Source organism: Halichoerus grypus, chromosome 6, assembly GCF_964656455.1.
Source record: "Halichoerus grypus chromosome 6, mHalGry1.hap1.1, whole genome shotgun sequence".
NCBI classification, from domain to species: domain Eukaryota; kingdom Metazoa; phylum Chordata; class Mammalia; order Carnivora; family Phocidae; genus Halichoerus; species Halichoerus grypus.
Window position 1 is genome coordinate 106,785,865 of NC_135717.1, and position 16,523 is coordinate 106,802,387.

Here is a 16,523-nt window from a genome sequence, read left to right on the forward strand (position 1 = left end):
GTTTTTTTCAAGCCCAGCTAGTATCTTTAAAGTGATGATTCTGAACTCTAGATCTGACATCGTACTAATGTCCGTATTGAGTAGGTCCCTGGCAGTCGGTACTACCTCTTGTTCTTTTTGTTGAGGTGATTTTTTCCGTCTTGTCATTTTGTGCAGAGGAGAATAGATTAATGAGAGAACAAAATGCTAGCAGGGTAACAACGTCCCCAGAAAATATACTCTAAACAAATCAGAAAAGACCTGAAGCAGTGGGAAAAGAAAGGGAAAGAGAGAAAAAAGAAAAGGAAAGAAAAGAAGAAAAAAGAAAAAGATAAAGATAAAAACAAACAAAAGCAGAACAAAACAAAACAAAACAAAAACAGAATGTGATCAAATATGATCAGGCTGGATTATAGATCAGTGCCACACACTAGATTTTGGGTGTATTTTGGTCTGTTAAAAGAAAGTCCCTCCCAAAATTTTAAAGAAAGAAAAACTTATATATGTACAAAAATAAGGGTTGATATGATGAAGGGATGGAATATGACTGTAAAGATGGAAATTATAAAAAATTTTAAAAAAGGATTTGATAAGTTGTTTGAAAAAAGAAAGAAGAGGATTAAAAAAAAAAAAAAGAAAAGAAAAAAGGGAGAGAATGTGATCAGGCAGGGGAGTAGAAAAAAACCATACACTAGAGATTTAGAGTATATTTTGATCTGTTAGAAGAAACTATCTCAAGATTTTAAAGAGAGAACAACTTATATATATATGCCAAAAATACGGGTAACTACTATGAAGGGATAGAATATGACTTTAAAAATGAAAAATAAAAATGTTTTTTTTTTTTAAAAAAGGGATTGATAAAATGTTGGTTGAAAAAGGGAAAAAGAAAAATTCAAAAAAAAAAGAAAAAAGGAAAAAAGAAAAAAAGACAGTTAAAAAAAATAATTAACTTTGAAAGACTAAAGAATCATGGTAAAAAAGCCATGAATTCTATGTGCTGTATTCCCCTAGCGCTGGAGTTCTGCCGTTCTCATTGATCGGTAGACTTGGTCTTGGCTGGCTGTTCTCGCTGATCTTCTGGGGGAGGGGCCTGTTGCCGTGGTTCCCAAATGCCTTTGCCGGAGGCGGAATTGCCCCGCCCTTGCCCGGTCCGGGCTAAGTAATCTGCTCGGGTTTGCTCTCCGGAGCTTTTGTTCCCTGCAAGCTTTCCGTACAGCTTTGGAGGCGGAGAGTGAAAATGGTGGCCTCCCAGTCTCCGCCCCAGCGGAGCCGAGAACTCGGGGTCCCGCTCCTCAGCGAGCCCCCAGAGAAAAGCAGTCAGTCACTCCCGTCTCCTCGGTCTCCGGCCGCACTCCGTGCTCACCAGCCTGTGACCGCGCCTTTCTATCTGGCACCCGACCCCGGGTGGAGTCTCCAAACCCAGCAGATCCCCGTGGTGCGCTCCCGCACCTCTCCTCCCGGGGGAAGAAGGTGAGTCTCCCCAGATCTGCCACTTGTTGGGTCCCTGCTGGAGGAGCAGTGGCCCGACTGTGCCGCGGATCACGGTTTATAGCAACCCCGAGCTGAGAGCCCGCGCCTGGGCTCCGTCTCTGCAGCCGGCTTCCCTGCTCCGATACCTGGGAGCTCTGCCGCACTCAGGCACCCCCGGTCTTTCTGTGACCCCAAGGGTCCTGAGACCACACTGTCCCGCGAGGGTTCTACCCCCCACTTCGCCACCAGAGTGAGGTCCCTCAGCGGAGCAGACTTCTAAAAGTTCCGATTTTGTGCTCCGTGGCTCTATCACTTGCCAGAAGCGGCCGACGGAGGCCCCTCCCCCGCCGTCTATCCTCCCGAATAACGCCTCGGATTCACTTCTCCGCACGTCCTACCTTCCAGAAAGTGGTCGCTTTTCTGTTCAGAGAGTTGTTGCTATTCTTTTCTTCGATCTCCTGTTGAGTTTGTAGGTGTTCAGAATGGTTTGATCCCTATCCAGTTGAATTCCTGAGAGGAGACGAAATCCAGGTCTCCTACTCCTCCGCCATCTTGCTCCGCCCCCCCCACTAGTCAGGTTCCTGATCGGCGCAGGTGAATCCAGGTCTTACTGACATCGGGCGTCCCATCATCCTGTGTTTACTTGTTGGATATTTTTCAGTGATGGTGTTACATGTTTACAACAGGTGAGGACCCACAAAACGGTCCCTCAGGTACCCTCTGCTTCTGTCCTCAAGTAAAACACCAGGCAGGTCTGAAAGCCCGAAGAGCCTAATTGCGTTTTTGGAGACCTTAGGAAAACTGTGGATCCCCCCCGGGAGGACGAGCAACCCCTGTGAATGCCTGCAGCCCTGGGAGGTGAGAGGCACCCTAAATCTTCCAGGCCTCGCCGACCTGGGACAGCTCAGACAATAGCACTTGAGGAGATTCCATTAAAACATAAAGCCTCTAGGCAACCAAAAAGTATTGTTTTCAAAGTAAAAAACAATTACACATCTTAATGAGAAAAGGGTATGGTCATTTTTGAGAATTGAATGAGTGTCCAGAAAAAAAATAAATGGAAGAAATATCTTAAAACCCCGACAGAGACCACTGTAACTGGTTTAAGCAGAAAGGGATTTCAGAGAGGGGCATGGCTGCTTACAAAATCGTGAGTAGGTGCTAGATCCCCACCCCCAGAACTAGCCCACGCAGTTTGGCCTCCGCCACAATCAGGAAGATAAGGAATCATCCACTGCCCCCGCTGCAGATGCCAGGAACCGCCTCAGCTGGAGCCAACAAAGACCAGTGCCCTGTGCTCTGCCTCTCAACACCCACAGCTAGTGCCAGATGCTGGCGCCCCGTCACAGCTACCACAGGAAAACAAGGGTCTCTACGACTTTACTGCAGAAGCACCGATTCCTCCTCACTCCACCTCATGCCTGGGTTCACGTGCTTAGTGGGAGCCACGTTAAATGTGGAACCCAAGCTAAAAGCCTGAGAAATGTAGAGACTGCTTTTCCCAAATCCAACACACACACAAACATATTAAAAGGGGTTTGGAGTCATATTATAGATGATGTAGTGCACATTTGTCACTATTTTTGTCTGCTGGCAGAAATCCCCCACAATACTGTATTTCACAATTTCTAGGATGCGCACTGTTTTTTCACAATTAAATATCTCTGAAATCAGATGCTTCTGACGCTCCCTGGCTTCTTAGATGCCCCCCATTTCAGAGACACCCAAAGGGGAAAGTAAATGCTCAGCAAATGTTGGCTATTACAATCATTAACCTCATTAAAAAGAGGGGAGATTAATGGCAGCTGTGACATTTTACAGTTGGTTCAGCATCTCATTATGGTTAGAAAATAGGATAGATAACTCTCATTTTTGTACCATGATACTCATACAGAGCAATCTGTACATTTTATATCTATGATTTACAAACACCAACTCCCAATCATCAGTATCTGCACAGTAACTGGCAAATCAAATCCCCAATAACACAGCAATAATACAACCCATTCTGAGGCTAAAAAGAGAATTTGAGCTGATTCTGAAGTAAGGCATAGGTATTGTTTAGGAAAAATTACAAACAACAGCACAGAAGGATGTGTTACACATTGACAACTTCAGTTTAAGTTTTTATAAAAGATTCCGTATCAGCTGGGAAATAAACAAATGTGGACATAATTAATATGCAAAACATTGTCATTACTCTTTAGCTAAAGTGCGAAGATTTGGATGTGAGAAGAAAGAAATGTTATCTTCCCAAAAAAGAAGACCTCATTCTCAGGGGACATGGCATATATTTAATACATAGTGAGGAGTAATCCATTTTTGAATTTTAGAAGCACTGTTTTAACTGTTTTAAGAGTTATGATTGGGGTGCCTGGGATGCTCAGTTAAGCCTCCCACTCTTGATCTCAGCTCAGGTCTTGATCTCAGGGTTGTGAGTTCAAGCCCTGCACTGGGCTCCACTCGGTGTGGAGCCTACTTTAAAGAAAAAAAAAAAAGTCACTGTAAACCTTTCTGGATGAGATCTTTAAAGATGAACAGTTATTTTTTGCTGGTTGGCAAACTAGCCCCCGTACAAGGAGGGCAAGGAGAGACAGACAGAAGAGGCAGGCCACTCTAGATTGGTAGGTGGCAGGTTTAATAAGCAAGGGGATTTATTTACGAGGCTTGTCTCCCATGGCCGCAAGACAAGTAGATCTCCACACCTGCCTGCCAGAGCGTTAAAAGTTTACACAAAGGCCTTACCTGGGTTCAGTCTCCAATACCATGTAGATAGTCTCAACAACACATTACTCCCTCAAGGCTAGGTCCTCGAAACAGAGAAACAGCTCTGGCTGTGGGAACGTGGGCAGAACATACATTCCAAGGGCTGGGGAGCTGGTGAGCAGCCTCTGATTGCCCGGATCTAGCTCCTGGGTCAACTGGAGGTCACGTCCTCTCAGTGACTTTCCCCAACATCTTTCAAGATGTAAATCTTTAAAGGGGACTGCCTCTTTTACATATTCATTTGAATTATTTGAATCAGATCAACTCTAGCTGAGCCTCCAGCCTTTTAAAAAGAAAACAGACACTGGGCTTTGTGTTCTGTGCAAGCAAACACAGAGCTCAGGACTGTACAACAGACCTCTGATTGGACTCGCAGTCAGGGTAAAATGCCTCCAATAGGGGTGAAGACTTCCCAGATCTTCCCTGTCAGAGCACTGACCAATCTGTAATGAAAGTGCTGGATTTATTCTCTCTCTCTCTCCACTCAGAGGGCAAGCATAAACCCAGTCTTGTTGCTTTTTCTGTCCCTAGTACCTGGCCTCGGGCATGCTCAATAAACATTTATCAAATAAATTAATTATCAAATGAGTGGTTGAGAAATAGTCCTGTGAAAAAAACCACTCCAGGAGTACTGAAATTCAAAATGGTCCTAAAAATGTCTCTCAGGTCTCGTCATAGTATTTTCCTCCAGGAAAGGAGGCAAAATTACAAAACAGCTGAATTCCTCTTTACAGGAAAATCCCTTTTTAAAAATTAAAGAAATACATATTTCATTGTGAAATATAGCACACATACATAAAGTAAGAGAAATATATGAACAGTTTAACTTAGGACCCAGGTGGAGAACTAGAACATTTCTAGGACCCCAGAAGCACGGCCACACCCCCTCTACACTCTCAACTCACCTTCTGCAAACATCTGCCAGTCACCACCCTTCTATTTCTTCTTCAATAACCAAGGTCACTATTGTCCTAACATTTGTGGGAATAATTTTTGTTTTACCACCTATGTTCAAATGCCTAAATTATAAGGTTTGCTTTAATTCCTTCAATAGTGAGTTTCCTTGGTTCATCAAGATTAGGTTATGATTCAAACTTTTCAAGAATATTTCATGTCTAGTGAGCAAAAACAGGAATGCACATGAAGTTCTGGATAACAAAAAAAAATGTCTTTCATTATATCACACACAAATAAAAAGTTTTACAAACACTAACCATTTTCATACAATTAGAAAAATAACAAGAGAATGAAAACAATTCAGAGCAACACGTTTATTGAAGCTCTCGCTAAGCTTTCATTTACAAGCAAATATACTCGGGAAAAAAATCACAAGACAATATTTTAAAATGTTATACCATCTACATAAAAATTAAACTTGCAGAATTTACAAATTAATATTCTGAGCAGACAGATAAATTATACATCCTTTTGCAAAATCCAATCTACAGGATTTAAAAATTCAGAGTTACAATGTAAGACATTCTCTCTTTACAATCTACTTATTTACATAGCTTTTCCCACTGCAGATGATATAGTTCTCACCATAACTACCAAGGTTTGCAAACATAGTGTATTTAAAATATATTTAGCAGCATATAAAAAAAATTAGATAAAAGGGTAAGGAAATACTACTATTAAATAAAAATGAAATTAAAAGGTGATAATAGAAACAACTCCATAGGAAAAATAGATCAAAATATATTTCTGTTAGGACATCAAAAATGTTTCCCATCAGAGAATGTACGCACAGCACTAATAAAACAATTTAACAGCATTTTAGTCCTGAGCACAGAATATAGCACAGCTGTAAAACTTTGGTCAATACAAGTAAACATCAACATTTAACACAAACTGTTTTAACATTCTTTGTTAGTAGATAAAGGTCGTCAATTCCACCTTAGGAAAAATCATCAATAATATTCTCCTAATCTTATTTTTTTCCCGTTATATTAAAAGAGCTTTGAAATTTGGGAACCTTCTATAGACTGATATAAATACCAGACAAATGGACCACAATTTGACTAACACTCCCAATATGTTTAAATATATAAACCATCTAAACAGACTATACGATGAGTTACCAATGGGTTGCATTGTATTCCAGGTGTTTTCTGACTATCACAAAAGCAGACATCTTATAATTCAAATAATTTTAAAGTGTTTTTTATAGCTAGGCACAAAAATCCAGCCACAATAAAAGTGTGAATCAAGCAGTATACCAATTAAAGGATATATATGTATTGGCAGATATTATAATTAAGCGCACAGGCTAGTACACAGTTTTATTAGAATACCATTTATATTCAGCAGTTGGATTCAGATATATTTTCCAGTTAATCCCATTATAAGTTTTGCCTAATAAATACAGGGCAACATTTCATAACGAACATACAGAGTATTATCACAGTATTCAGTTCATGACTATCTTCATTCATGTTTAATTACTGGCAATATCTTCCCCCAGATCTCCTACGTCAGAGATCTGGCCATCTTGCAAGTTGCGAGCCTTCCAAATTCTCACAGTTCGATCACTACAAAACAAATTAAAAATGAACATGTGAAAAGAGGCAGAAAGACAAAGAAATAGCTCTTAGAATCGTGTATTGTGAAGACATTTTCTGAAGAGGACCTCAATAGATATAAGTAAAAATATACATTGTCCCATATGTATATCAAACAGATACCCATAATAATGATATTAAAAATAGTTCATATTGTCGAGGGCTTACTATATGGCAGGCATTGTTACTATGTGCCCTTTAAATATAAATACATTCAATTCTCTTTAACTACCATAGAGACAGATAATGCTATTATCCCCTTTGTATTGATGAGTAAATTGAGATCCAGAGAGGTTAAGTAATTTGCTCAATATCACAAAGTACATGCGTGACAGAACCGAGATTTCAACCTAGGCAGTCTGGTTCCAGGGCCCCACCTCCTAATCACTACACTGGATCTGCACTCATTGTTTCAAAAAACGACTCATGATACAACATTGGTCAGAGATCTTCAGGGACAACAGCTCACAGTAAGGTTACAGTAAGGCTTCTGGGAAGGGAGGAGATCAGGGCAGGGATTCCAGGGAGTTGGTGAATCTGTCAACAGTCAGAAGAGTTACCCTCAGGTGAAACAATAAGCCCATAGGAAAAGCAGGAAGCTACTGAGAAGTGGACTGATACTCCAATATCATAGAACATAGAAGATTCAAAGTGTTTCTGAGAAAACTTGTTTTTGTTCACCCAGCATGTGGATACTGTGGAGTGGTCATTAAACCATCATGTTTCTTACTGTGTCTCTCATAGCTTGAAGGGAGTGTTACTTTTCTCCAATTATCTAGTAAACTCAAAGCCAAAAGAAAGTTTCCATAGAATTTCAGAGTTAAAAGGCACTTCAGAGATTATGCAATCCATTTCAAGGATAAAGAAAGTTTAGTTACGTGTCCAATGTAACATAGTAAAGGGCAGAGGTGAGCCTAGAGTCTAGGCTTTCTAGTTTCTAATCAGCAATCTCTGTTCTTCCTAAGAGTTCTTATCACAAGCAAACAAGAAACGTTTTTTTCTTCTTTTTGTATCTATTTGAGATGACAGATGTTAACTAAACTTATTGTGGTAATCATTTCACAATATATGTAAGTCAAATCATTATGCTGTATGCCTTAAACTTATACAATGCCATATGTCAATTATATCTCCATAAACTCACACAGCATATGTACGCTGAAACAGCGAGGGGATATGTTCATTCATGCACCTACTCATACACCCATTCATTTATTCAACCGTCCATTTAACAAATGTTTATTGAGAACCTGCTGTGTTCCAGGTACTATTCAGGTGCTTGGGACAATTTAAAGACAAACAAGCAAACAAACAAATAAATAACAAAACCCTCTCCCAATGTAGATTATACATTCTAACAAGAGGAGACAGTGCCTGGGAAGCACTTAGAACAAAGCGTGGCAAATACTAAGCACTATACAAGGGTGTGTTAATTGACAAATAAATAAAGTAGAATTTGAAAATAGGCCTTCTGATTTTATTGACCATTTTCCTGATTTTTAAGTTACATAGGAAATACATTTGCATCTGGTGCACCATGGGTAAACTGAGAAAAAGTTCAGTTCTTCAAAAATAAGACTATACTGTGGAAGAGAGATGTTACAGTAACATCATACTTCACCCACCAGATCTCAGTGACATATAATACTTTCAGAGTCTTATATTGAGTGTCCCACATCTTTGAGGGGTATTATTTCCAGTAAATTATCAAGGACACAGCAAGTTTCCAAGAGAATAAACAAAAGTAGTGAGTCTTAAGAAAGTAATACATCTTGGAAATAACATCAATGAAACACCAAAGGTAAGCACCTTAGAAAAACACAAAATAAATCAGCTTTGAAGTACTTTAGAGATACGAGAAAGTAAATCTAAGTGAAAAGAGGGATTCAATGAAAATAGCACAAATAATAAGAGATACCATAGAAATACAGCAGAGGTTTCAAAATAAAGTCAGGGTAATCGTGCATTTAGGATAGATGAATCAAGAATGTGCTCTGATTAAATTAAATGTAAAAATGACAAAAGGAGATTTTCAAGGTAGATATTCATGAGACATTTTATTTTATTTGAATGAGACCAAGACCTCACATTAGGGTATATATGCTTTCCTTGCCAAAGTACTTATATACATGTCATTTTTATGGTCACAACATCTCTCCACTTCCTTCAAGCATCGTAAACGTCACTTCCTCAGTGAGGCCTTCACCAACCATCCTATTGTGTGACCTCCTCCCCATGATACTCTCTTCCCTGTTCCCTGCTTTATTTTTCTCCATAGCACCTATCACTATGTAACATATTTTAGTTATTTATTTTCTTTTCTTCTCCTTAGAATGAAACTGGGGGTCTGATCTGTTTGGTTCACAGCTCTTCGCAAGAGTCTGGAACAGTGCCTGACATATTGGGGATTCATCATGAATGAAAAATAAGCAAATGAATCCATCAATCCAGCTTCCCTAAGAGGGAGGAAGCAGATATTATTATTAAGTACTTATTCAGCTGACCCTTGAACAACACAGGTTTGAACCACGAGGGTCCACTTTCACATGGATTTTTCGATAAACAGCACAGCACTGTAAATGTATTTTCTCTTCCTTATGATTTTCTTAATAACATTTTCTTTCCTCTAGCTTCCTTTATTGTAAGAATATGTATATAATACATATAACATACAAAATATGTGTTAATTGACTAATGATATTATCAGTAAGGCTTCTGGCCAACAGTAAGCTATTAGCAGTTTAGTTTTGGGGGGAGTCAAAGTTATACCTGGATTTTCAACTATGCAGGGGTCAGTGGCCCTAAGCCTGCATGGTCCAAGGGTCAACTGTACTTTAAAGAGAGGAAGAAGAGGAACAAAGAGATTTTTTTAATTATTTATTCTAAATGTGAAGAATGATAAGTTTGTTGTCTTTCTGGGAAAAAAAATCTTTAGAAATTAGTCACCTATAAATGATTTTTTAAATTAAAATCACCAGGGGAAGATCTGGCAGCAGACTTCCCATATAAGCAGAGTCTGGATACAGAAGTAACATTATTCTCATGTATTCTGGGGATTAAACTCAGTGTCCAAAGTGCACATCAGAAAATATAAATAAGAGATCTTAAATAGAATGATTGTAATAAAAGAAGGGTTTTTATATGTTCTACATTTCCAGACATTTACAACTTATAATATTTATTAAATCTGAACACAAGCAACCAACACAGAGAAAAATCACACAGGAAAACTTACTCGGCTGCAGTAAAAATGTGGGTGGAATTAACACATATGGCATTGATAGGACTATCATGACCCTTCATCTCTCCGACTGGCACAAAAGTATCCATGTTCCACAGCTTCAGAATGCCCCCTCTGCAACCACTGAGCAGAACCGGGTGCCCTGGCACCACTCCTAGGGCACAGACCCAATCCTTATGTGCATTTGGAACTTGCTGAGAGAAAGAAAGAGAAATCAGCAGCTTAAGAGGAGCCCTCCAAAATGACATTTTCACAGCAAAGTAAGTTACAAACATTTTTGTTGACAAAACAATATTTGGAATACTGAATGGCCTGGAAACTATAAAAATCATTTTCTATGCAATCATTCTTAGTGACTTACAGAAATAAATCTGCAATTTGCTTCCAATTTGCCTCAATTATTATTAGTGTTATCAATATTAAAGACTTATAATGTTAAAAATCTTACAGAATCTAAAAGACCCAGAAAGTATACAGAATTATTCACATCGCATTCTCTTCATGGGAGTTAATATCTCACCTCTCTCCAAAATGAATTTAATTCAACAAGTTTGAAAACTACAACCCGGTATGTAGACTATAAAGAATGCCTCATAAAGTTACTGCCTTCAACCTTTGGTAGAAAACATGGAGGCTTAAGGCTTTTTGGAGAAGACCAGAGCTAACATACATTTCATAATGAGTAAACAATAATTCTAAGCTCAAACTATATGACTATATTTGAGTGTAAATATATTTATATGAATAATATAAAAGTCACAACCATGAATGTATATCTATAAAGGATTTTGAATGCAATAAATGCATCTGTTGCCAGTTTGTTCCATTGACCTGCTACTTGTTCATTTTGTTTTCATCTATCCTTACCTAGAAGGTATTATTAAATATTGAATGTTGCCCTTCTCATAATTAGTAACTCTGGTGGCTGAAGATGAAACACTCTTTAAGAGGCTCTTCAAGTTCTTACATGGACTAGTGGTGGCTCTGAAGAACCGGTACCCACCCCATCCCATGAAAGGTTTTGCATTACCTGCAGAAGGTCTTTTTGAGCTAAGTCCCATTTCTTGATTCCATTATCTCTGGACCCACTAAATAGGTTATCCCCTTGTATGGTTAGTGCTTCAATGCCATCATAATGAGGGGGCTCAAAATTGTGGGTGGGACTCACAGTTCCCAGAGCCCCTTCAGTTACATCAAACATCTAAAAAAGAAACAGAGAGAAAGCAGACATCCTATTTAACTTACAAATAAACACCTATATGTGTTCATACCTAGAAACACATATACGTGTATATTAACCAGATGTGACATGTTTTGTTCTAATATTTTACTAAATTGACTAAATTAACCTGGTATGAATGACTCAGGATGAACCCGGGCCCTATTTTCACATTACTTTTGCTTACATGTCACATGCTTATGTGTCTGTAGGCTTTTAAGAAAGGCAACCAATTTTTTCATGTATGAGTGTACAAATGATATGTTTAATAATACAAATACTACATATCAATCCACTTGAAAGTCAGAAAAATGATATGGCTGTTATTTAAACACTATTAGATAGTTCTGCAATCCCGGTGGTCATCTCAAATTTCCCAAAGTTGCTATTCAAAACCTCCCACCCCCCCTCAGTTGCCCTCATCTCTGTTGACCTTGTAATTTCCTGAAAAGGCTAGCATGATCAAAAATGAACTTTTTGGATTCTTCCCTCCATTCCAAAAGTTTCCTTTTATCTTCAATCATTCTCTTACCCTTCCCTTCTTTTCAGATGCTAAAGTGTGCTTACTGCTTCCCAAGGTTCACATCACTGTTGTGGTTCTAACTGTTCCTACCAACTTCATCAATTACCACCACTTCCCTCTTCACACTTTCCCTCTCCACCAGAGCCTGCTTCCTAAGCAGACAGGCATACCCAAGTCTACCAAATACAAAATCCTCTTCCTTTAACCATTCTATTTTCATGTCACTAACCCATTTCTCATCTCTTAATCTCAGATTCTAAAAAGAGTACTTATTCTTTTCCTATATCTCTGTTACTGTATCCTCTTTTTATTCCTAATTGGTTCTTACAGGAATTCCCAAGGCTGAGTCCTGGCAACCTCTCTCTCCTTTGGCCATGTCAGCTACTCTAACCCCTCGAACATCTGCTTCTACTCGAATGGCTCCCAAACCTGCATGCCTAGTCATAACTTACATTGAACTCTAGACTTGCCTTTCAAATGGCCTACTCGCCTACATTAGGATGACTTCTATTACTTAGTATCTCAAATTTAATATTTCCAGAACCAAACTGTGCATCTTCCCTTATCTGCTAATTTCATTAAGATCTGAAGATCATAATAAATTCAGTGAGAATGTCAGTGGTGACAGTGAGAATTATGCATTAGTTGGATGACTGAGCCAAAGATCTTTAAAATCCCTCCCAAACTATCTTCTATGAAAAATGAGAATACATGATTGAATAATAAGACAATAAAATCAAAAACTATGAGTGAGGAAAAGATCACGAAGAAAAAGTAAAGGATAGAAATGGAAAAAAAAGAAAACTGATTAAGAGAAAAGAGCTCTAGGTGCATCTGAATACTCCAAATCTATCATTTAATAGGAGAATATAATTTCACTCTATCATACACACTTTGATGTAATGATCCTTGGAGCCAGTGACGATTAGATCTTGTCCATTAGAAATCTGATCTACAGTAAGGCACATAACAGGGCCTAGGTGTCCTGTTAACTTTCCGGTAGACTGAAACCTTTAAAAAGAAAGAAAATAATTTTGTTTGAAAATATTTCTTAATGTACTGAGGCTAAGCCTCAACATAAATAATCTATATTCTTTGATGAAACTGTTCACTAATTTTCTTTTTTATTTTAGCTCCACCTCTTTGCAACTTTCTTCAAGTTCAGAGTCCAAAAATGGCCAAACTAACCTATTCTATGATTGATGTGTGAGGATTCCTAAGTAAGTTATTCCAAAGTGACTAATGTCATTCAGACAGTAAACTTAAAAAGGCAGCAAAACTTGCTAAAGATTGATTTTAATCCAACCTAAGTCCAGGTAAACCTTAATCTGTTAAATGTCCAAATATGTTATAAATATATGACCAAGGTCCAATTTGGAATTTGATTAAAACAACTGTTATCACTTATATAACTACACAATCAGCAACAATATGGAAAAAGTCTACTTTATAACAAACACATAAATTCTCACATATACACATACACATGTATGTACACCCATCATATAGACATGTACACACATGTATACACCTATGCACACAAACATGTGTATATGTGTGTCAGAAAGTAGGCGGTCTATTTCATCAGTTATTATAAAGATTGGAAATGACCAGGATATATAACTAACTGGTAGAAAAATGTATGACATCAGTTGTCAGGGGGTAACAACAAACCTTTGTCTCATACTCCTACCTCAATCAAGCTGCTGAAATACAGAGATATATTTAACTTGTAGAATATTAGTTTCTTGAAAACTATTCTCTTAGTTACTTTGTTACAATACATCCACATTTAATCATGTTGCTGAAATCAAGCAGGTTTCAAAGGACTTAACTTTTCAGCAAAAATAGAAAGTGTAAAGATTTTCAAAAGCTGCTATCTTTTCTGTCTCATGGCATGACTTTGAGTGTCTTCCTCCATGGTGCTCTGACTACGAGGCAAGTTTTAATATCTTCAAGAATAAACCAAGTACTCACCTCTTTTCTCATTCTCTTAAGCACTGTGTTCAATTTTCTACATTCTATTTCTAAAACAGTACTCAGGACTGTGTTTCTTCTCTCTTTCATCTATTTACCTGTAAATTATGTTTATTATACTTTCTCAGTCATGTGTTAAAATGTTACAAGTTATAACTGGTCATTTTCAGTTTCCAAAATATCCGTCACTCAGTATCCTTTAATTGCCTGTTTAGTGGCCATTATCCTCCATTACAACGGAGCCCTAAGAAGGCAGATACCACATTTGTCTTGCTCAGTCTTTATTCCCAGCACCTACCACAGTCTTGGTGCAGTGCCTCCCAGAATCGATGCTGAAAAAAATACTTAACTAAGAAATGAATATTCCCTTGCTGCCAAAATTTTCAAGAACTAGAAAAGAAGCTAAAATAAACACTCAACTGAAGGATAAAAGCTCATATTTCCAGGCAAATAAAAACCAAATCAGAGATGTAATGCTTTAGATTTCAACTTATCATTTTTTTTACCCATTTCGATCTTCTTAATACTTTATCTTTTCTATATATTTTATATTCACAAAAACCCTGTAAGGATTTATGCCCAAATTTGTTAAATTAAGTTTATAAATTAAAAATTTTGAAATATAAGACGTTTAAGTGATGCTGCCCCAAAAATAACTCTTTCAAAGGTCCTGGTGGAACTAGAATGAGAATCTTGATCTCTTCCTAGTAAACAACATGAATTGTAGACAAATATTAAAGAGGCTATTTTTCTTCATATACTTTTTTTCTATCAATGGAGACTAAAAGAAAGGAAAATTGTGAGTTTGCTGATGAGGACAGAAGAGACATCTAGGGATACTGGGCCAAACAGAAAAGCCTATGATTTTATATTAACTTCTGGCTTATAAAAATTAGATTTCATATGCACCAATATGTTATTAATATCTGAAAACTGTATTTGCCATATATAAGAAATACATTTTCTTAAAAATTCTACCTTTTAAGATCCCACATTCTGACAGCATTTCCAGAAGCTGCATAGAGGAAAGTGCCAGTTGGGTTTAGAGCAATTTGATTTATCTGGTTTTCTCCAGAAGGAATAGCTACTGTCCGGCTGGTACTTGCAGAACAGGCATCTCCAAGAGTAACCTGACCTGAAGATCTTAACAGAGACGAAACAAAAAGAAAAAGTCACATTTCTGGGCAAGAGTTCAGCTTCGGGTTCCTTGAATTCCTAGGAAACTGGCTGTAGGCACAACAAGCTCTGGGTCCTTTGGTCACCGTGTCAACCGCACGGCGCACAGAACCTCACACACACATACCTGGCATTTAGAAACACATTTGGTGAGGAAGTGAATAAATGAATGACTAAAACAAGATGATATGGCTTACAATTCTCAATTTGTAAGTCTCATATAATGCTAGGAATTCCAGGCCCTGAGTTAGGGATGACCAGAACATCATTCAAAAAAGATTAGATATCAAAGATTTAAAAAAAAAAAAAAAAGACAACAAATGATACAGTGCCACAGGTAATTCATTTTCCTGTAGCTTCCAGAAACGTCCCTCCCCACCCCTGGGGGCTAGGCCTTCCAATACTCCTTTTGTCCATAAGAATTGCTTTTTGAATTAAAGACACTGAGGATTTTTCAAACCATTTTCAGTTTTAGTTTACTCTAACTCAATCATACATGGAGTATTTACTATGTGCTAAAGACTTAAACATAACATTTCTATTTCCTCAGATAAATTCTAAGTGATATATTCTTAAGTTTTGAAACATTTTCTCAGTTAACAACCAAAATATCAAGTTATAATTAATCCTTTTAAATTTGACTTAGTCAGCTGGACTGGCAGATTTCTAAGATACAGTGTTTCTTTTTCTATAAAATTTTCCTCACGAGACTTGTATTCAGTACAGTAAATAATGAGTAGTTATCAAAATACAAATTAGGACTTATGTTAATAATCCCTACTCTAGGGGCGCCTGGGTGGCTTAGTCGGTTAAGCGTCTGCCTTCGGCTCAGGTCATGGTCCCAGGGTCCTGGGATCGAGCCCCACATTGGGCTCCCTGCTCGGCAGGAAGCCTGCTTCTCCCTCTCCCACTCCCCCTGCTTGTGTTCCCTCTCTCGCTGTGTCTCTCTCTGTCAAATAAATAAAATCTTAAAAAAATAAAATCCCTACTCTACAAATTATAAAAAATAACCTTTCCCATGTTCCCTTTGCTTATTTAAAACAAGAGTTCACCCCTATTTTAATTACGTAAAACAGTTCATCCATCTTATAGCAAAAAGAATCATTATTTGCTCTACATTTTAAAGACATATATGATGACACAGAAAACAAACTCATCCTCCAATTGTCCAACCTAACCCACAGTTATGAAATTTGTGCTCACACAAAAGCAGTCTAGGTCCTAAAACAAACAAACAAGAAAACTCTCAATTATCCAATACCTGCTAATTAAAGGTTACAAGTACTTCTTAACTGTCTACTATGATGATTTTAGCCATTTTTCCAAGGAGTGGTATTCATTTGAAGCAAGTAATGTAGATCATTTAACTACACCAAGTAAAAAATACTATGAACATGCAATACCTTAGTATTTAAGAGGGAGGAAATATTAAATGTATACTTAGTCACAGACCAAATATGATTCATTGCTTCCTATTTAATACCAGGCCCTTTTTTAAATTTAAATTCGATTAGCCAACATATGGTACATCATTAGTTTCAGATGTAGAGTCAGTTATTCATCAGTTGCTTTTAACACCCAGTGCTCATCACATCACGTGCCCTCTTT

General features: G+C 37.8%; 1 protein-coding gene across 9 annotated transcripts in view; it reads right to left on the reverse strand.

Annotated features, from left to right (window-relative positions):
• Nucleotides 1-5,474: 5,474 nt before the first annotated feature.
• Nucleotides 5,475-16,523, reverse strand: part of KIF21A (kinesin family member 21A) — a 147,375-nt gene continuing 136,326 nt past the window's right edge. For all 9 annotated transcript variants that reach the window (XM_036074438.2, XM_036074436.2, XM_078075880.1 and 6 more), the window contains 5 exons: nt 14,718-14,882; nt 12,656-12,773; nt 11,051-11,221; nt 10,015-10,214; nt 5,475-6,749 (listed from right to left, as the gene is read on the reverse strand). In XM_036074438.2, the coding sequence (XP_035930331.2) occupies nt 6,656-6,749; nt 10,015-10,214; nt 11,051-11,221; nt 12,656-12,773; nt 14,718-14,882 (748 nt within the window). In that variant the 3' untranslated portion in view covers nt 5,475-6,655. The remainder of the gene's footprint in view (nt 6,750-10,014; nt 10,215-11,050; nt 11,222-12,655; nt 12,774-14,717; nt 14,883-16,523) is intronic.